The sequence below is a fragment of the Paramormyrops kingsleyae genome, chromosome 17, assembly GCF_048594095.1.
Source record: "Paramormyrops kingsleyae isolate MSU_618 chromosome 17, PKINGS_0.4, whole genome shotgun sequence".
Classification (NCBI taxonomy): domain Eukaryota; kingdom Metazoa; phylum Chordata; class Actinopteri; order Osteoglossiformes; family Mormyridae; genus Paramormyrops; species Paramormyrops kingsleyae.
The window spans coordinates 1,206,530-1,227,304 of record NC_132813.1 but is presented as its reverse complement, the minus strand read 5'-3'; the positions used below and the strand labels follow the sequence as shown (position 1 = coordinate 1,227,304).

The window sequence follows — 20,775 nt, the reverse complement described above, 5'->3', positions numbered from 1 at the left end:
ATTGAAAATCTCACTCCAGCAAGCTCACCAAAGTTGGCAACCCTGCATCCTCATGTGAAATAAACACGTTGCTGCTTAATTAATCCAAAGCGAAACGTCGTGCTTTTATTCTTTAGAATGCTTTATTTTCACAAAGGTCTATCACACTGGTAAATATTAAAATTCAACAAAAGTCCCGTACAGTGTAATCACAAAAATAATTTCAGCATGAAGATAAAACTTTCTGTACTGGTTTGTAAAACAAAATTTTCTTAAAATATACGGACTACAACAGATCTTCAAAAATAAGTGATTTATTTTTCCTTATGTGTAGCGTTACTGATTATACCATTAAGATAAAGCTGTCAATATGGAGATGGTTTCACTGAAGAGCAGTGCAAGCTTGATAAAGCTGAGGTCGAACAATACGGCGAAAAGGTAAATAAACGCTCATGGCGATCGAACACCTCAACGCCAGCATGCCCCTTCATTCCGTCAGTCTAGCATAATGTGCATTTTGTATACCGGACTATCGTTTATTCACCCACTCGCTGAGCAAGCCAACCTGCTACATCCTGCGGCAAGGCGCGGTTGGACGTCCAACCCGCGCCACATCCGTCCCAGCCTACGGTACGTCACCTCGCGAGCCGGTCAGGCATGCCGTTTGTTAAAAAAGCAGACACGGTAATATATGATGACGCACAAAGTCTTTAGGTTATAAAGTGTTATGTCTTGTTAACTTCATGAAGGTTATATTATCAGATAACCTAGTTATAGTTCGGTAGCTACTTGGCTAGACAGCTAGCTAAGTGATGGAAATGTATGACTAGCAGTAAAATCAGCCACATACAACCACACATGTCCCACAGTAGAGTATGTGTGCATTTACTGAGGGGCTTTAGTGGATCTAACAGAAACACTGACAACAAAATAAGAAATAGAAAATCTGAAGACCTTTTACTTGCCGACACGTGTGCCGGCTCGGACATCCAGCCCCTCCTTCCCGCTGATGGCAGCAGGAGGCTTCAAGGCCAAGCGGACATTCAGAGAAAGTGCTCAGTGGAGCTGCCCAAGCACACTTTACCATAGAGAAATTACTTTAAGGCTTAAGCATACATTTATGTGCAGTTACAGTGCTCAGTGCTGCCTACAGGTGGAAGTGGCTACAGCAGTGGATAGAGAATGTCTCCAGGCTGCATGTTTCATTTTTAGGTAAGAAGAAGTGGCCCCTTATCCACAGGTCTCACAGCAGAATGAGGAGCCGCGAGAGGATCGCCGCTGAATGCTGCTCGCCAACAAACTGCTTCTGAGATCCATGACAGTCTCTTTGGGATCGGTGGCCCCATGGCATGGCGGACCCCCCTCAGAACGCCGCCTCACGCCAGAGCGTGGACACCAGGAGCGTGAAGGCGATCAGGGTCCACGGGGCTGTCGCTGCACCCCCCAGGCGCGGCGTGGGGGTACCTGAAAGGAAGCCGGAATCACACCGGTGAACTCATCGCACACGTGAATAAACACACACGCTGATGTCTCTCACGGCAGAAATGACATTACAACCAGGGGCCGTTTTTTCTTTTTCTTCCTGGGGCCCGACTCAAACCCCTCCCACCACCAGATGCATCAAAAACTAAATGAATAGTTAGCGTGTAGAGTCAGAAGACCTGACTAGATGGTTAGCAACACGTGCTGATTCGGCATCTCCTACATCAGAAACATGATTACTTAATATCTAGTGTAATGCAAGTGGCCAGCAGGGGGCCCCCTAAACCTCGGTGGCCTTGCACAGTCATCTGGTTTGAATGGGGATGAGCAGTGCAGTTGATTACCGTTAAACATGGGGCTCCGTCCAGTTCCTGAGGACACAGAGAAGTTTAATAATTAGTTTTACAGTGTTGACGGCTACGAGGATCTTCCTCTATATATCTACTGTGAGAACCCATATCTGTGATCTGTGCTTTGTGCAATGAGGAAGCCCCCCCCTACGCCTCCCCCCCACACCCATGGCCTGTTGACCCCCTGACCTCTCCTGTTCTGGATCGTGAAGGTGGTCTCCATCCCCGCGTGGATGTGGTCGGTCACATGACAGTGAAGCAGCCATGTCCCAGGGTTGAGGGCCACTAGCTCCACAGTCTGGAACGTTCCAGGGAACAGGTCGTAGACGTCCGCACGATGCGTGGTGTCGCTCTGCCGTGGGTAGGCGATATGCGCAGGTCAGTGGATCATATCCCTTAGCTCAGGGGTGCCCAATCATATCCACAAACGGCCGGTGTGTATGCGGGTTTTCGCTGCAGCTTCCTAATTAGATTACTAATTAGAGGACTGATTGGCTGAGGAGTCCTCACACCTGGGTTTGAACAGCTGACCAACAGGTTATCCCAAAAACCTGCACACACACCGGCCCTTTGCGGATAAGATTGGGCACCCCTGCCTTAGCTCATTGCTGGCCTTTTCACTACGGGACATTTCACGTTCCCCTGCTGATTTGGGACGTACCAGGTGCCCATCATTCCCAGAAATGTCACGCAGGACTTTGGCAGGAGCCTCTTTCATTTTAAGGAGGTTTCCAGTTGTGTCTAATGACCCTTTTAATGGAGGGAAGACAAAGCTATGACGCTCGGGCAGGAATATCAAACATCGCCAGTCGCTGGCTAATTTAACCCAGTGGGAAGTGAAAATGGGAAGTGTGTTAAAGTTTCTCTAATTGGCTTCTTATAAGTGGTGTGCGTCTGAGCGGGTTGTGGGGGTCAGGCCTCTGTGGCCGTGATCAGAAAGTCGGTGATTTGAATCCTGTGGTCAGCAGAGTAGCCACATCTCCATTGCCCCCCCCCCCCCGCGGCGTGGGGGTACCTGAAAGGAAGCCGGAATCACACCGGTGAACTCATCGCACACGTGAATAAACACACACGCTGATGTCTCTCACGGCAGAAATGACATTACAACCAGGATCCATTTTTTCTTTTTCTTCCTGGGGCCCGACTCAAACCCCTCCCACCTCCCACCTCCAGATGCATCAAAAACTAAATGAATAGTTAGCGTGTAGAGTCAGAAGACCTGACTAGATGGTTAGCAACACGTGCTGATTCGGCATCTCCTACATCAGAAACATGATTACTTAATATCTAGTGTAATGCAAGTGGCCAGCAGGGGGCCCCCTAAACCTCGGTGGCCTTGCACAGTCATCTGGTTTGAATGGGGATGAGCAGTGCAGTTGATTACCGTTAAACATGGGCTAATTTAACCCAGTGGGAAGTGAAAATGGGAAGTGTGTCAAAGTTTCTCTAATTGGCTTCTTATAAGTGGTGTGCGTCTGAGCGGGTTGTGGGGGTCAGGCCTCTGTGGCCGTGATCAGAAAGTCAGTGATTTGAATCCTGTGGTCAGCAGAGTAGCCACATCTCCATTGCCCCCCCCCCCCATGCTCCAGGGGTGCTGTATAAATCGATGACACTGTGCTCAGACCCCAAGCAGACTAAAGCATTCCGGCATGCTTGTGGTTTGATTCCCCATCTGTAGGCCTGGCAGGTGGGTGGCGTTCCCTCCCTGACCGCACCATGTCGTCCAGCAAGGCCTGCCAGGCGTGTGCTGTTCCCTCCCTGACCGCACCATGTCATCCAGCAAGGTCTGCCAGGCGGGTGGCGTTCCCTCCCTGACCGCACCATGTCATCCAGCAAGGCCTGCCAGGCGGGTGCTGTTCCCTCCCTGACCGCACCATGTCATCCAGCAAGGCCTGCCAGGCGGGTGGCGTTCCCTCCCTGACCGCACCATGTCATCCAGCAAGGCCTGCCAGGCGTGTGCTGTTCCCTCCCTGACCGCACCATGTCATCCAGCAAGGCCTGCCAGGCGGGTGCTGTTCCCTCCCTGACCTCACCATGTCATCCAGCAAGGCCTGCCAGGCGTGTGCTGTTCCCTCCCTGACCGCACCATGTCATCCAGCAAGGCCTGCCAGGCGGGTGCTGTTCCCTCCCTGACCGCACCATGTCATCCAGCAAGGCCTGCCAGGCGGGTGCTGTTCCCTCCCTGACCGCACCATGTCATCCAGCAAGGTCTGCCAGGCGGGTGGTGTTCCCTCCCTGACCGCACCATGTCGTCCAGCAAGGCCTGCCAGGCGGGTGCTGTTCCCTCCCTGACCGCACCATGTCATCCAGCAAGGCCTGCCAGGCGGGTGGCGTTCCCTCCCTGACCGCACCATGTCATCCAGCAAGGCCTGCCAGGCGGGTGCTGTTCCCTCCCTGACCGCACCATGTCATCCAGTTTAGTTAGATTTTCTGGCACAGAATACATGTTTGGACTACACGGTGGGCCTTAGAGCCACGCCCGATTCTGGGGGGCCTATTACGGGGCGGCTCTGAAGCCAGCTGTGTCAGTGTATGGTGAGGACGCCGGGGCAGGATGGGCACCTTGTATGTGAAACTCTCCGCGTGGAAGTGGACTGTGTGCACATCCACCTCATTGCCCATCCCCAGGAGGTACCAGTCCGTCCTCTCCCCCTCCAGCATGGTCAGACCGTGCAGGTTTCCATACAGCTTTCCGTTGATCCCTGGGGAAAATCGAATGGGGGCAGAGAAATCGCAGAGCTGGGTAAAATCAACGTGGCCCGGGTGATGGGACACACTGCCGACTGATGGGTAGCCCCTCCTGACCAATCACCTGTAGACTGACAGGCAGCCTACCTGACCAATCACAATCAGGCAGCACCTCCTCACCAATACTGTAAACTGAGAGGCAGCCCACCTTATCAATCACACGCTGACTAATGACCAGTCCACCTGACCAATCACCATCAAGCTGACAGGCAGGTCCTCTTGACCAATCACTTACAGACTACCAAGCACACCTTGAAATTAACCTTCAGACTGTCAGGCAGCCCACCTGACCAATCACCAGCAGACTGGCAAGACAGCCCACCTGACCAATCATGTGCAGACTGACAGGTAACCTACCTGACGAATCTCCAGCAAATTGACAGGAAGTCCACGGGACCAATCACATGCAGACTGACAGGCAGCCTACCTGACCAATCACATGCAGACTGACAGGCAGCCTACCTGACCAATCACATGCAGACTGACAGGCAGCCTACCTGACCAATCACTAGCATACTGATGGGCAGCACGCCTGACAAATCACTGACATACAGGTAAAAGAAGAACTGGACTGAGGTTCTGCATATTCACCACTGAACAATCACACAGCAGGTAGCACTCCCTAATGCAGAGAACTCTCTGGATCCATATCCTGATTTGCTGAATATGAGTGTGAGCTGCTCACTGAGCTGAGTCAAGCCCAGTGTGACTATCTAACTGGCTTTATCCTCATATTCCCAGTCGATTCTATAGGATTGAACGACAGCCCATTTATATGGGTAAGTACTGATAATCTGACATAACGTTGTGTAGTATAACACCACTGTCACACTGGACCCCCGGGCGGGGCCGCTGGGAATGACAAGTTAAGGAGATACATAGATGAATATCTCCATGAAGTCCTAATTGGACAAGCAGCTCCTGAACAGAACAGAACAGAACAGATGACGACGTTACCGTGCATCTTGTTGCTCTCCTGGAAATCTTCGTCCATGCTGATGCCGTCCAACTCTCTGCCGAGGTACGTCTTCACGTTGTCCTCCAGATACCAGGACTCGTTCTCGTCGAACACCATGAAGAGCAGAGCGAACTCCTTGTCCACATCCTTCCTACGCCTGGCCTCATCCAGCGTGCCCCTACGGCAGATGACCAGGGGTCCGATCAGCCCGCTGGCCATGTCCTGGGATGGGGAAAAGGAGACTGATCTTCTCATACCGGTTACATTGGCTTGTGCTGACAGTCTAGCTTGTAAGCTATTCACCTACCTTAACAAAATCTGCAGTTGAGTAATATGCAAACGAGATGCAATTGGGGTCTGAGAACCCAGGGCCATAATCTTCTGGTATATCCCACTTATACTGTTTTGTTTGTCCTGTTGGTGACATGAAAAAAGAGACGTAAATGTATGTAAAAATGTAAAGAGTAAAAATGGCCAACGGTGCCTTCCTGTGAGCGGTGGCGGCTCAGCGGGTAGAGCCTCCTGCCGTCAGAAAGCCGCTGGCTTGGATCCTGCGATCGGCAGAATAGTGTCATATCCGTTGGGTCCTTGAGCGAAGCCACCCCCCCCCCCCCCCAAAAAAAAATGCTCCAGGATTTCTGGGTAAAAGGCTGACCCTGTGCTCAGATCCCAAGCTAAGCTGTAACCAGTGTGTTTATGTCTCGGAGGGGAAGGTGGGATATGGCAAATGGGTGTCTATGGGTTTGATGCTCCGTCTGCAAGACAAGTCGATGGCGTTCCCTCTCTGCACCATGTCACCCAGCAAAGCCTGCAGTCCGCACAAGAGCAGAGAAGCTGCGCCCCCAGCATGGATTTGGGTATCATGTGACTAGACCGTGGCTGATTGTGACATTAAAGTACAGGGCTGTTCTCGACTCGGAAGCCGAGGGGCTGACAGGTGGGAGTTTGCCTGCAGCGCCAGCAAACCATCGTGCTGTTTGATCCAGTTTTGGCATGAAGACCTTGCGTTCCCCGACCCACCTGGCTTCACGGGTCGCGGCGGCGTGGGGTCCGTCTCCACCCCATGGGCGTGCATGGAGAACGGCCAGCTGGCTTTGTTCTTGAAGTTCACCAGCAGCCGCTCGCCCACCTCTGCTCGGATGATTGGGCCTGCAGGAAGGATTTGTTTTGCATAAAGTCGCTCCTTTTGAGCGTTTGAAATGTCACTTAAAGCAATGCGTTTCTGGCCTGAAAACTCGTAGGGCAGGTGTGTCACCCCAGGGGTGTGTCACACAGATGACACGGGGTGTGTCACACGGTGCCTGCCTGTCCCAAGGCTGTTTGGCCGGTCTGTCACTGTAGCGCCCGTTTAAGTGACGTCCACGTTTCTGTTTGGCTTATGGCTCAGATGTTGGATTTGAATGCTGCTTTGCGATGAAAACTTCACGGTCTTCACTACACTGACTGTGCTGCCGTGGTGACTGGTTGGAGGTTTAACTATTTAACAGATGAGCTGTTTCTGTTGAGCAGAAAACCTACAACAGTCTCCAGACAGCAAGAGGGTGCAGGAATACAGATGCAGGACAAATGAACGGTCCAATCAGAAAGGGTTTCTCTGTATATGATCTGTTCCTGCTGTACGCGCAATACATTTTTGGCTGTGTAAATATTTTGCACTTGTCTTCACTTGTATTTGACATCAGTGGGGATACAAGGATTTGACATTACCCAGTATCTCCAGGTGCTGCTCGTGCGGCTCCCTTTCCTTCCTCGTCCTGAAGGTGGCGTCGGTGTACTCCCTGAACACCACTTTTTTGTACTTGGAGCCGATCCAGTTCTCTGTTCTTTGGACAAACATATTCCCAGGACTGAAATGGAACATGAAAATGAAATGCTTTGGGCGAATGCTGACTCAGATGCCCTCGATTGATGTACCCGTTTAACAAACATACTTTAATTAATATGGTACATTTTTACGGGGGTGCGGTAAGAGTGGATTTGCTGAAGGGGGATCAAAAACAGAAAAAATTCTCCAGTATGGTAACGATGAATATAGTGGAAAAACATCTAAAAAAAATAGGAATCCCAGCAGGTGACTGGTGAGTGCAAATGTGAAGAGCCCAACGATCCATCTAAAAAAGCCCAAAGTACATGCCGATGTGGCGGGTCGTAACCACGGGAATGTGAGTGACATGGGCGCTCTGGCGGGTCGTAACCACGGGAACGTGAGTGACATGGGCGCGCTGGCGGGTCGTAACCACGGGAACGTGAGTGACATGGGCGCTCTGGCGGGTCGTAACCACGGGAACGTGAGTGACATGGGCGCGCTGGCGGGTCGTAACCACGGGAACGTGAGTGACATGGGCGCGCTGGCGGGTCGTAACCACGGGAACGTGAGTGACATGGGCGTGCTCTTCAAACTGCCTAAGGCGGTCCCGGAACCGTGGTGGGGCCAGGCACTTTGAAAGCTGATTGGCACCCCCTCCCCCCCACGTGACCTCAGGCAGTGACGGTTACCCTTTTAGTTAAACTGTGTGACAGTTCAGTAACATGAAACACTTTGACGCTGGGGGGGTGTCTGACTGTAAGCGCTCACATTCTTACCCCATCCCATCATTATTGCCCTACAGTCTCTCTTCTGTTCTCCCTGCTCCTTCCATTAAATCTATGAAATCTGTTAAATCTCCTGGATTCATACAGTGGCCATGTGACACGGTACCTATTCCACACTGTGGTCATGTGACACCATACCTGTTCCCCACTGTAATCATGTGACACGGTACTTGTGCCACACTGTGATTATGTGACACGGTACCTATTCCACACTGTGGTCATGTGACACCATACCTGTTCCCCACTGTAATCATGTGACACGGTACTTGTGCCACACTGTGATCATGTGACACAATACCTGCTCCCCATTGTAATCATGTGACACGGCACCTGTTCACCACTGTGGTCATATGACACCATGCCTGTTGCCCACTGTGGCCATGTGACGCAGTACCTGCTCGCCTCTGTGGCCATGTGACGCAGTACCTGCTCGCCTCTGTGGCCATGTGCTTCTCCAGCTCCCAGTCCCGGCTTGGGGAGTAGTCCCATTCTACTTCCTCGGCAGCGATGAAGTAGCGCAGCACGGAGGTGGGGGCGCTGTCGGTCCTGACCCGGTCCCCTGAACACCTCCTCACCGTGTAGTGGTGCTGCATCCCAGCCCGATAGTGATCGCTCGTCCTGCAGCTGACCTCGAATGTGCCTGTGGGACGCAGGAGATCGGAAATGGGGGGGGCGCAAGTCTACGTGCGGAGCGACTCCAGCCATGAGAGTAAGCCTAGTTAAAGTGGAGCTAGCAGCCCTCCCCTCCTTACCCTCCTTACGGGGCTCCATGAGCACAGTCACCGAGGTGTGAGGGAAGACACTGAGGGTGTCCCGGGTCGTGCCCTCCCTGCGGAAGCTGTTTCCCTGGAAGTACACGCCGTGGATGTCCGCCTCGCTGCCCAGGCCCAGCACGTGCCAGGTGATGGGCTTCCCGGCACACATGTCCAGGCCCGGAAGGTTCCCGTACATGTAGCCGTTCACCGCTGCATCGACACACACAGGCACAGAGGAGACACAGTCACACACAGTCAGCTACGCCCCCGGCACCACACTGGGCCATCAGTGATGGTCACCCAGGCAACACTGGAAGACATCAGCAGCATGGTGAGCAGGCAGGGCAGTCTGCTCCAAGGATGGTCCTTACTTCTCCGCATGCGGAAATGCGCTTATGCATATGATGCGATCGATGTAAATGCACTTCATCTGAAGTCAAACACTTGCAGCACCGACATTTTGTGTCCATGTGGCCGCCGACTGCATCAGTCCTCACCCATTGTGCATACTTCTCTGTTCTGAGTATTGTTCTGTCCTCCTGCCTGATACATTCTGCATGACCAGAATGTATTTGGGGGGAGGAAACTGGCCAGCAAACTTGACAGGTTTTACCATTAAAAAAAGAAAATATATGTATACTCAGATTTCCTTGTGCCGCACTATAACTTGAATTTAAAAGTGAATTTTAAATGATAGGTTGCTTTTTTGGAAGATCAATTGATTTTAATGTGTAGTACTTTTTGCTTAAGTAGTATTGAGTACTTGAGTAATATTTTACTGCACGACTTTTACTTGAGTAACATCTTGGTGTAGTAACTGTACTTTTATTTAAGTCTGAATATTGAGTACTTTTCCAGCACTGTCCCTCCCAAACATTCTACGCGGACTTGACCTCAGAAGTACGAACAGTTCTTTGTGCGCCGGTGCGAGAATGAGAACCGGAACCGGCTTTGAGTAAAGAAACCCGGAAATACCGTGCATCATGTTGCTCTCCTGAAAGTCTTCATCCATGACGTTCGTGTTGCCATCACCAAACTCATGGATGTTCCTGCTCAGGTACCAGCTCTGGTTCTCATCTATCACGGAGAAGAGGAGGAAGAACTCTTTGCTGATGCCCATCTGCGAAAGTACAGAAACACAGAATCTCAGTGTCTGTGAAATGCCAGAACCCGCCTCAGGAAACCCGTGACCAAAGTGCACTATGTGCAGAGGGATGGCAGAGATAAATAACAACAAGAACGACAGTAACACCAAAATGTGGGGGGTCATACCTGCAAGTCATCGTCACCCAGTACTCCCTTCTTACACACCAGCAGGGGGCCCACCAGCCCAGAGTTGGTGTCCTGTATGGAATCGGTGGCTGAGTAGTACAGGTAGGAGATGCATGGGGGGTCGCTGACTGAGGGGCCTTCCAGAACTTTCCATCTGTATGTGAATCTTTGACCGGGCGACACCGACGAGCCTTGCATGGTGTCTGTTGCAGGTCGGGGAGAGGAGGAGTGCAGTTAGCTGGTGCATTCTGGGTACGGGGAGGCAGTGTGGTCATTATATTGGCCAAGAGGGGGCCCTACCTTTTCTGTAGGGGGTTCCTTCGTACATTGGGTCATACTGCAGACCGTGGGGCTGGATGCTGAAGGGCCAGCTGGCCTTGTTCATGAAGACCACCTTAAGGACATCGCCCACCTCTGCTCTGATCACGGGCCCTGAAAGGAAAATGGCAATGGTGCCAACGGGGGACACAACGCCGGCACGGCTGCCAAGGCAACGAGACCGACAGCAGTCAGACGTACCCAGAATGCCGAGGTGGTTCTCTGTGCCACGATTGCTCCCGTGTTTCATGGTGAAGGTCTTGTCTGTGTACTCCACAAAATGGGCTTTCCAGTAAGTTCCTCCCAATCTGCCATTACTCTTTCCAAAATATACTTCAGACTGACTGAAACACAAGAGAAAAAAAAATGCATCACAAGTGTATAAATACACAAACCAAAATTTGGGACCAATCCTTAACACAGAAGCCTAGGACTGTCAGACTGCAATAGCCTGGAAGTTCAGCGCACCTCTCAGTGTCGCTGAGCGACACATTGAGAAAGGGGTTGATGTTCAGTGGACCATAGTCCCATAAGATCTCCTCAGCAGCAATGAAGTACTGCCTCTCCCTGCCACTAGGGGGTACTTGGTGATCATCCTCTCCACAGGACAAGACATTGTAAAAGGCCTGCATCCCAGCTTTGAAAACAGACACCAAAGGTAGTCACTGTGTTAGGACTGCATCCTTACAGACATCACAAAGCCCTCCTGACCACAGCAGTGCTTCCTAATCACAGACACGCTCCTTCATACCTTCTATGTGGTCGTTTACTTGGCAGCTGAGCATCCACTGGCCGGCCGTCTGGGTGATCATCTCCGCTGTGACGAAGACGGCTGGGAACAGGCTGAGGACGTCGGCCCGGTGGCCCAGGTTCAACACGGTGTGGCCGTGGAAGTGGACCGAGTGGATATCCACCTCGTTGCCCATTCCGAGGAGGTGCCACGACACCGTCCTGTTCACGCACATCTCCAAGGCGGGCAGGTTGCCGTAGACGTAGCCGTTGATAGCTGCGGGTCAAAGGAGCCCCAGCAGAGACAGAAGCTCAATGATACGTGGTGAATCCCAGGAGCAGTCTCACTGCACACCCACTGGGAAAAGGTACATCCACAGAACATTCAGCCATTTTCTACACCCATTCAGGGTCACAGGGGTTCTGGAGCCTGTGGGAATAAGACAGGGAACAACCCAGAATGGGGCAGCAGCCCATTGCAGGGCACAGGCAAACTCCACACACATGGAGCCATGGTGGAGACCCAGAGGTGCGAGGTACCACTGCCAACCACTGCACCATGTCACTGCACCATGCCACTGCAAAACATCCCGACGACCCGCGCATCACTACTGCTTGGCGCTTTCGTGACTTGTCACGTGACGTAACCTTATCAAAGAACTTAATAAAATATGAAAATAGATATTCCCAAATATTTAATATAGGCTATAGGGAATTGCACGCAACATACATGGATTTTTAATTTAATTTAATTTTGTTTTTAATGACCTGCCCCAACCCACCCCGCAAATAAAGTGACAATTTCTTTACCCGCCCCAACCCGACCCGCAGGGTCTGCGGGTTACGAGACGACCCGCGCATCACTAGTTCAAATGTGTTATTAATAGTGTCTGCTGCGTGTGTGAAAGAGGAAGCTAGGCTAGGCTACTCTAGCCATGTTAATGGTTGGGTTTCTTTCACATTACACCTTATGGACTAGGTTAGGCTAACCTTGGGCGTAAATTATGATGTCACTAATAAAAAATAATAATGACCAGCTTATGAAGGCGACAGTATTAGTAATAGTGTCCATAGAAACATTTCAAAGCCAAATTTGGATATCAAAATATGTGTATTTGATGTTAGCTTCTGAAGTGTGTTAATAAGAATTTTTCTCATTTTTATGTTCATATATGATTACAAATAACCTTAAATTACATGCTGTATACCCATAATACTTTATTGCTCTATAACACTCTTATGATATAGACCTAAATTCAGTCAGTAAAGCACATTGATATACTGTAATAGCTCCACATGCCCTCCTGGAACCTAAACTATACTGTAACCCAAGACCCAGACCTCACTATTTTTCAAACTTGGTCTATGGCCTTGCGTAGGAAGAATCGTAATTTTGGGGGTGAAGACATCTGAATAGAAGATAAGCATATTATTATTACACATAGAATTTCATAATATAAACAGCTTAGATGGCTGAACTCTTGAGACATAAGCCTTCTTTATTTTGATCTATAAACACGTAATCTTTTTAAGCTGGGAGGGCATCATATGCAGCTGACGGAGGACAAATTATTGTTTGTGTTATCATAAGGTTTGTCTGTGTTTCATTTGTTTCGATATGCAGTCAGAGAAAGGGAGCCACAAGCCCAGTTGAGACTCGTTCCGCGTTCGTGTGACACATGGATGCCCCCATTTGCTGATAATTTCTTATGATGGGTGTGACGTTTCCTGTGGAGCCAGCTTATCGTCACTGGCTGACAGAAGTGCAGAGCGCCAGACTCAGGACTCCAGAGTCCATATCAGACATTGGCTACACGCCTCAAACGGATCATTTTGCACATTCACTGGGGACAGTGTGGCTCAGTGAGATAGAAGTGCCTGTGCTCGGGTGGTCGCCAGTTCAAATCCCAGGGCCGGTACACATATGCCGCTGTTGTGCCCTTGGCCCTTAACCCCCAGCTCCAGGTGCGCTGCATTCTGACTGACCTGCTCTGTGACCCCCAAGCCTGCTCTCACCTGTATGTGTCTGTGTATCTCATGGAGAGTAAATTGTGAGTAGGCATCACTATTCTATTCTACTGGACGAGCAAGACGACCCTAGACGTCAGAAACTGTCTCTTCAAAAACTGCAGCAACTGACCTCAGCGTTATGGGTTATTTAATCAGAAACTTTAAACATTACACATACTTTAAAAATGGCTTCTAGTCTAATTTCTCACAGCAGCCAATCATCACCTAATGATTAAAGAGGATTTTGGGTCGAAGGACAAGCTAAGTAAATGAACCCTAGGAGCCGTGAGGAGTGTGGGAACATGAAGGAGGGCTGCCACGTCTTCTCTGGAGTGCAGGACCATCTCAGTGCCCCCCCCCCTTTCCTCACACGCAATGTTAAATCTGAAATGTTAGTGTTATTAGCGACGGCCGGTGTTAGCATCAGCGGGCCTGGGGTTCCTTCGGGTGAGTCACGCACCGTGCATTTGGTTCGACTCCTTAAAGTCCTCGTCCTCCAGGTCCACGCCTGTGGGCTCGGAACAGAAAGCCTGGACGTTCTCCTCCAGGTACCAGCTGAGGTTCTCGTCCATAACGCTGAACAGGAGAAGGAAGTCGTGGTCGACGTCGACCCGCTCCAGCTGGGCATGCCCTTGTGACCTGTGCCGTAGGACGCCTGCAGAGAATGAGCAGTGGTGCTGTTTACTGCCACTCAAACCATGCAGTCGCATAGAGCCCATGAGGTTTAGGGCCCCCTGTTGGAACAGGGGCCCCAAAATTACTTATGATTGGGACCGCAAAAACATCAAACCTGCCCCTGAGAATGGGCACAGTGACACCCCCCCCCCCCCAATGCAGCCAAGATCCCAGGGGGTCAGCCTCGAAGGGGGGGTTGAAGCTGCTGTTTCCATACACACATCTTCAGTGCATCATGCAAAAAATCAACTGTCCCAAATAAAACTACAAGAGGATGAATGAACATTTCCAGAATTTTCCACAACAAACCATGTTGATTATTTTTAAATAAATAAGTAAGAATATACTTTGAATCAGAGTTAGTTGAGGAACTACAGTACAGTCAAAAGTTTGCACACGCCTACCAATAGAAAAGTTTATTGGTACTCTTCTCTAAATTTTATAATAATTATAAAGACATCATAATTATAAAATAACATGATCAAAAAAGTGTTTAACAAAAAAAAAATATTGTGAGGGCAGTTCTGTGGGTTGGGACCCAGAAGGTTGCCTGTTCAAATCCCTGTGGTCAGCAGAGTGATCCCACCATTGGGCCCTTAACCCCAGTCGCTCCAGGGACTGGGGGACCCTGCTTTCTCTTGCCAGTTCCATGAGGTGACCTGGGATGTCTTTCCAGCTCCTGAAGGAGGTCCCACATATATGCTGAGCTCTCATTGGCCGCTTTTCCTTCATTCTGTGGTCAAACTCATCCAAAACAATTTCTATTGTGTTTAGGTCAGGTGGTCAGGTCATGTGATGTGAGCCTATCACTCTGCTTTGTAGGTGGCTTGGCGTGTCCAAACTATTGACTAATACTCGACATGTAAACTTGCTGGTAGGAAAGATGTGTTTTAAATGCTGGGCTTTGTGACCCTTTCTGAGTGCAGTGGCAGCACCTTTCCTGCAGGTGAGGATGGCGCCGATGAGCCCAGAGGCGATGTCACGGGGGGCGTCCACGTGGGAGTGATACGCCCAGGTCAGGCAGTTGGGGTCCCCGGCGGTGGGTGCAAACTGAGGCTTCACAGTCCAGGTGTAGGTGTGGTTCCCACCCGGGGGCACTCTGTCGTCATGCTTCAGCTCCCCCGAGGTTCCATCTGGGTACAGAGCCCCTGAGAGAGACAAACAGAACCGGGGAAACTCAGAGAAGATACTGTGACCTCATAACTCGGTGCATGTTTAACCTGGAATCCTTGTTACATCACACAGTGACCGCAAGTTCAGTGTTTGTAACCCTTGAGACGAGTCTCCACCTTATGGCTATAAATTTTTCATGAGTCCTATGAGCTAAAGTGCTTTTGTAAGTGGAACGAAGTTGGATGATATCAGCAATTGACTGGATTCAACAGGTCAGAGAAACAGTCCCCACCCACATGTGCTGCAGAATGAACAAACACACTGGAAAACACTGCTTACTGCACTCTCACTTTCAATTTGGTCAGCACTTCCAGGCCCTGACTTCCCAGTGTGTGCAGAGTGCCTGCCGAATGCAGGATCTTCATGCTAGGTATGTATGTTAGATCGGCAGTAGTCTCTCATCCCCTTAAATTATTAATTGTATAGGATCTTTTTGGTAAATTTTCCATAAACCTCTGTCATGAATTTTGCACCCTGGGTCCAACAGGAACGGTATTTTGTTTCACTGTGTTTTTTATAAGGGCGATATGGCCAAAACATCTAATCACGATATTTTTGTTTAGAATCACGATCCACGGTGGAGGTGGAAACAAAAGGTTAGCCGTTTCAGTGTCAGCATGGGATGCAGGATTCAAAAGGGCCGTCAGGGACTGCAAATGGTCCAGGCCACGGGATCCGGGTACCGGAGCTGAGGTCCAGAGAGGGGAGGAACGTCCACTGAGAGGCGCTCTTACACCACAAACTCTGAATGAAGAAGCCAGATATAAAACACTTTATTTGAGGCTAATTTGTGAGAATGTAGCTGTAGAATGTTGTTGCTTGGCTTAAAAACGGCAAGATGGCTTCCAGAATGACAGCACTTCCCTGACAGTCCACCCCCTCTGTCCTCAGTGCCCACGGACCGTGTCTTGGGAGTCACATGGGCTTCACCTGGCACTGGGTGCGTGTTCATACCTTTGGATAAAGTACTCAGCCTGAATATAAAATATTCAGTCCGGGCTGCCATTCAGGCGAATGAAAAGCCACAGTACAGAGTTACCTGCCAGTTGCCCAGTGGCTCCCTTTAGCCCCCAGCTGTGTCTCTGAATGACGCAGTTTTGTGGCCCGACTGAACACGGTTTTCCTACAAACTCTCAGACTTGCTGGCCAACCCCAACTCTCTCTGTGTCTCCCCCCGGAATTATCTGGTCTTAAATTCCACCCCCCACCCCACCTCCGCTTTCAGGAGGGCTGCCTGTGCAGGACAAATGCCAAACACTTAGTGTCGCATTTCGGCCATGGCTCTGCCCCCCCGTTTCAACATTCTACCATTTCACTGTATTTTATTATTTTATTGAATTTTATTCCTTTGTAGTATCTTATCCTTATCATGTAAACCACTTTGAATTGCCCAATGGTATGAAATGTGAATTACAAAGAAACTTGCTTTGCTTAGTTTTGCTAGAAATGCAGTTTGTCCATCTTATGCGCTACAGTGTCGGGGACCTGCCACTGCAACAGTCCAGTGCAGGAACAGTACGCATGAAAAACATGATCGTGAGGCTCACAAAACCACTTCTGTCTTCATTCCACACCAAGGTTCACAATGTCCATTTTCCAATACCCCAAACACAGCTGTTCAACTTTCAAACTCAGTTTATCTGCATGTAATCTTAGCTGAGTCTGTGTTACCATGCCAGCGATCTCCAGCCCTGATCCTGCTAGATGACCCTATCAGTGAAAGCCAGACTCCTCGTCCTACGTTAGGGTTCCTCTGAGGGCTGATGGAGTGGGTGAGGAGATGTGAGAGATACGGAGGAGGAACTCTCCTCTGGAGAATCAGCATGCATAGTCTCCGCCGTTGTCGAGGCGGCTCTGATGTTATCTTATGATGGTTTCGGTTTGCTGTTTGTTCCCTTTTTGTGTTTTGTTTATGTTATTTAAAGAAGCCTTTTGTTTTTTAGCTGCTTTCAGTAAATCCTTACCCAATTATAGGCACCGAGCCATGGAGAACAGGACCTGAGTCAGGATAAACCTTGACTGGATGCAGGTCTGTCATGGGGAAGCCTGACACATTTCCATGGAACCCTGGGAACACACTCAAAGCCTATGGCCATTACGCCTGGGAACACCACCAGAAACTCCACAGGCCAGAAGCGGCCACGAGCTTAGCTGCATGTGCGAGTGTGCACGTTTGAGCGCGCACGTGTGAGCGCCTTTACCTTCAGAGTCCTTCTCATAGAAGACACCATGAGGATGGAGGGAGTAAGACCTGGAGGCGAAATTCTTCAAGTGGACGACTATCACGTCGCCCACCTCCGCCTTGAGAACGGGGCCAAGAAAGCCCAGCCAGGCTGGTTTGTCCACTTCTTCCGAGTAACCCGCGTCTCTGAACTGCTTGTATACAGCTTTTTTATACTGGCTTCCAATTCGGTGAGGACGCTGTTCCAGAAAAGTAGCTGCATGCCTGTAAAGACCGACATGCAAAAAGTTTGAAAAGTCAACGTTCTGCGCCGACAACCACAAATTATTACAAAAACCCGCGCAGTTTTTAAAAAATATATTCTTCCTTCCTAGTAACATAGTGTACATTATTCTGCTTAATGATTATAAAAGTGATTTATATCACTTTAATCGCATTACGGTCCGAAAGGATTTGCTTAAATTTCAGGTGCGCAACTGGAAATTAGAGAATTTACATTAAATTTCATTTTACTGTCATTGCTGATTGCACAAAGTACAAGTATTCAGACAACGAAATGCAGTCTGGCATCTAATCCATAAGCGCAAAATATTGCAAAAGTGCTAGAAGCAGCTGTACAATATGTTAAAAGTGTTAGATTAAAAATGTACCTCTATTATGAATAATGTTTCAAAAACTCACTGGACTTTCTCAGTTTCTTCGGCGCTGACCAGGTTGTCGCCGGTCGGCGCATAGTCCCACGTTTCCTCCGTGATGCCCATGAAGTACCTCCTGATGGCGCCCTGTACGGCCGGGAAACCGAGGCAAAGGATCCAGAAGTGGATGATCCAGCGGCTCGTCGGGCGTCCCATCGCACCAACGGATGCTCAGCTGCTGTATTTCTTTTTTAATTGCGTTTCAGCTGAATCTCCGAAAGCTATCATGCGGAGATTATTTTAAGGTGCTCATGCATCAACAGTGCCGATCTGAAGTATCTAGGACTGGCGTGACTCCGCCCAGGCAGCGCCGCTCAATGGCCACATGGGTCACACCGGGGCTGCGGCGGATCTCCGGCATCGCCGCCAGCGACCACAAAATCATTATTCCCGATCCGGAGCACTATCACCGACCCCCGGCATCCGGACGCGTTTCGATATTCAGCGCTGACTAAATACGATCAAATAGCAGTATGAGAGGCCGATGGCAGCTGAGGCTACTAGTGACGCTTAAACATATTTTGGTTATGAATGCTTAACTTCTCTATGATGGCCATATATAAGCAGATATGGCTTAAGAAATGTCTATATCTATTAATTACACAAAACAGCGCCGCCCAATGCATCACTTTCTGCGCTCTGCTATCTAAAGTTTCTAAACACTCTGATAATCCCCTAACCCCGGGGCGGCACCCTTTACCCTACGTGACAGTCCTCCCAGGACAAATGTCACCATGTCGCTTTCCGCTAGTCACGCTGGGTCCCACGCCTCTTAAAAGGCACTTGTAACATTTCCGACGTCATTCTTTTTAAGTTAACATAACTGCGTTAAGACTACACACAGCCACTCTCCCACACTTACACACATACACACACACACACACACACACACATTATTACGTGAACATGTGATTAAGAGAATGATTACGTTATGTTATTCATAGTGCACGGAAGGTCATGTGGTCCCCTCCTACACGTGCTCACCCCCCCTCAGCGTGCTGAAGAAATGCCCATTGTTCCTTTACCGCTGTATCCAAGCCGACTGTTGGCTGTAAATAGTGTATTTATTCGTATCTGGAGACTTTTGTAAATGTTTTGCAGATTTTCTCATTTGTAAATGTGTCCTATGACCCTGTATACTTTCTTCAAGCACTTAATTATTATTATTATTTTTAGATTAGAACCCCCCCCCCTCCCCCCCAGATTTTACAGGGAGATCTCACCTGCTGTCATACAATAAAAAGATCTATATGAAAACAAAATGCATTTATACATTATGTGCCTGTATGTGCCCATAACATATCAGCACTTGGCCCAGTTTAAACTGGGAGGCGTAGAATGCAGCAGGCAGGTATGGCGCATTCTGATTGGAGCCGTGACGGGGGCATTGACCAGGGGGACAAAGATGCCACTGTCCTTCATGTTTGCTCATATTACTCACTCCCGGGTGGATCGCAGAGCTGGACGCTTCTCAACAACCCTCCTGAAAGGTCCCGCTCTGTCTGGGCCGACCCGTGGCTGCTCGGGGTGCTCGATCCCGCGGCCGGACCTCCTCCGGCGAGAGAGACGGATCACTTTCAGCAGGTAGGGCTCACAGGCTTACTGCTCATCTCCAACGTTAGGAAAATAATGCTGGGAATTTGTGCGGAGCTGCAGGAAACCTTTGCTGCGACGTTACGTGCGACCAGCCAAATTCTTTGACAAAAAGTATTTGATTCGTCTGTGTAAATAACAAAAATCTATACAGCCTCCTAACCCGGCTCGTGCTGGGCTCTCTTCCCGTCAGTGCTGAGGGATGTTCCATCCTGCTGGGTTTCATTTCTTTCTCCAGATTCACAATGTGCACCGGAAGATGTGCCAGATGTTTGGGGGACCTGCTGTTTCCTCTCGGCCTGTGCGCTATTGTGGCCAACATCCTCCTCTTCTTTCCAAATGGGGAAGTTCTGGACAAAGATCACATCACTGGCCATGTGTGGCTGTTCAGTGGCATTATTGGAGGGGGGTTTCTGGTAAGCAATACTGCTAATAGCCCCCTTAGAAACCAGGAACCTTTGCACATTAAAGAGAGCAAGAACCCTGACTGCGCATTAAGTCATGAGAAGCTGGATGTTTAGTCCTTAATAATATTTAAAAAATTTTGCCAGTTTATTTTAAGTTTTATCTCAAAGAAAGTTTAACACGTCACACCTTTGCGTGTTTCATTAACCTGTGAAAAGAGAGAGAGATGGGAAAATAGTTATAATTATGAAGTAGTGATACAAAGTCAGTCTCATGACCAAAGGGACAATCTCACTGGCTCTGACTAATGGACAGCCTTACTGGTCACACAAAATGGAAAATCTCATTGGCTCACATCAAATAGACAACCTCATTGGCTCAGATCAAATGGACAAAGTTAGGTGAACAAGTGAGCACCTCTTCATAGCCTGATTCATAACCTTCCCATTTATTCATTAACTGGATGACTCACTGCTGCTGTCACAGAGTTTGTCCTGAAAAGGTCATGCACCTCCGCTGTGGAATGGAAATGCATTATTTTGCCCATATAATTAACATCCATCTGGTTATCCTGGGCAGGGTCATGAGGGGTGGCAGCCCATAAAATACGGACAGTTCAGAGTCACTAATTAGCCTGACTGCATGTCTTTCGAGTGAGGAAGGGAATCAGAGAAACAGTGCATGCAAACAAAATACATACAGGATTGCTGCATGTTTTCCTGCAGGAACAGAGGTTTTACATCTCACCAAGCATCGCAACCAAGCGCCACCTGCTGGCTAGTGCTTGTACAGGCATGATGTGCATGTTGCCGGGTCTGATGGTAACCTGGTGATCTGATGCAGGTGTTTCTGCCTGCCG

The 20,775-nt window shown here is 49.5% G+C and overlaps 1 protein-coding gene across 1 annotated transcript; it reads right to left on the bottom strand.

The window, feature by feature from the left end:
- Nucleotides 1–103: 103 nt before the first annotated feature.
- hephl1a (hephaestin-like 1a) lies at nt 104–18,886 on the bottom strand. The gene is made up of 20 exons (XM_072701561.1): nt 17,905–18,886; nt 17,243–17,487; nt 14,804–15,016; nt 13,654–13,848; nt 11,206–11,460; nt 10,923–11,091; nt 10,656–10,798; nt 10,437–10,568; nt 10,137–10,339; nt 9,840–9,984; nt 8,862–9,074; nt 8,536–8,749; nt 7,225–7,364; nt 6,538–6,666; nt 5,825–5,931; nt 5,517–5,739; nt 4,374–4,513; nt 2,001–2,163; nt 1,806–1,832; nt 104–1,443 (listed from the first exon to the last, which is right to left on the bottom strand). The coding sequence occupies exons 1-20, from the start codon at nt 18,072–18,074 to the stop codon at nt 1,343–1,345; spliced, it is 3,327 nt and encodes a 1,108-aa protein (XP_072557662.1). The 5' UTR covers nt 18,075–18,886; the 3' UTR covers nt 104–1,342.
- Nucleotides 18,887–20,775: the final 1,889 nt, after the last annotated feature.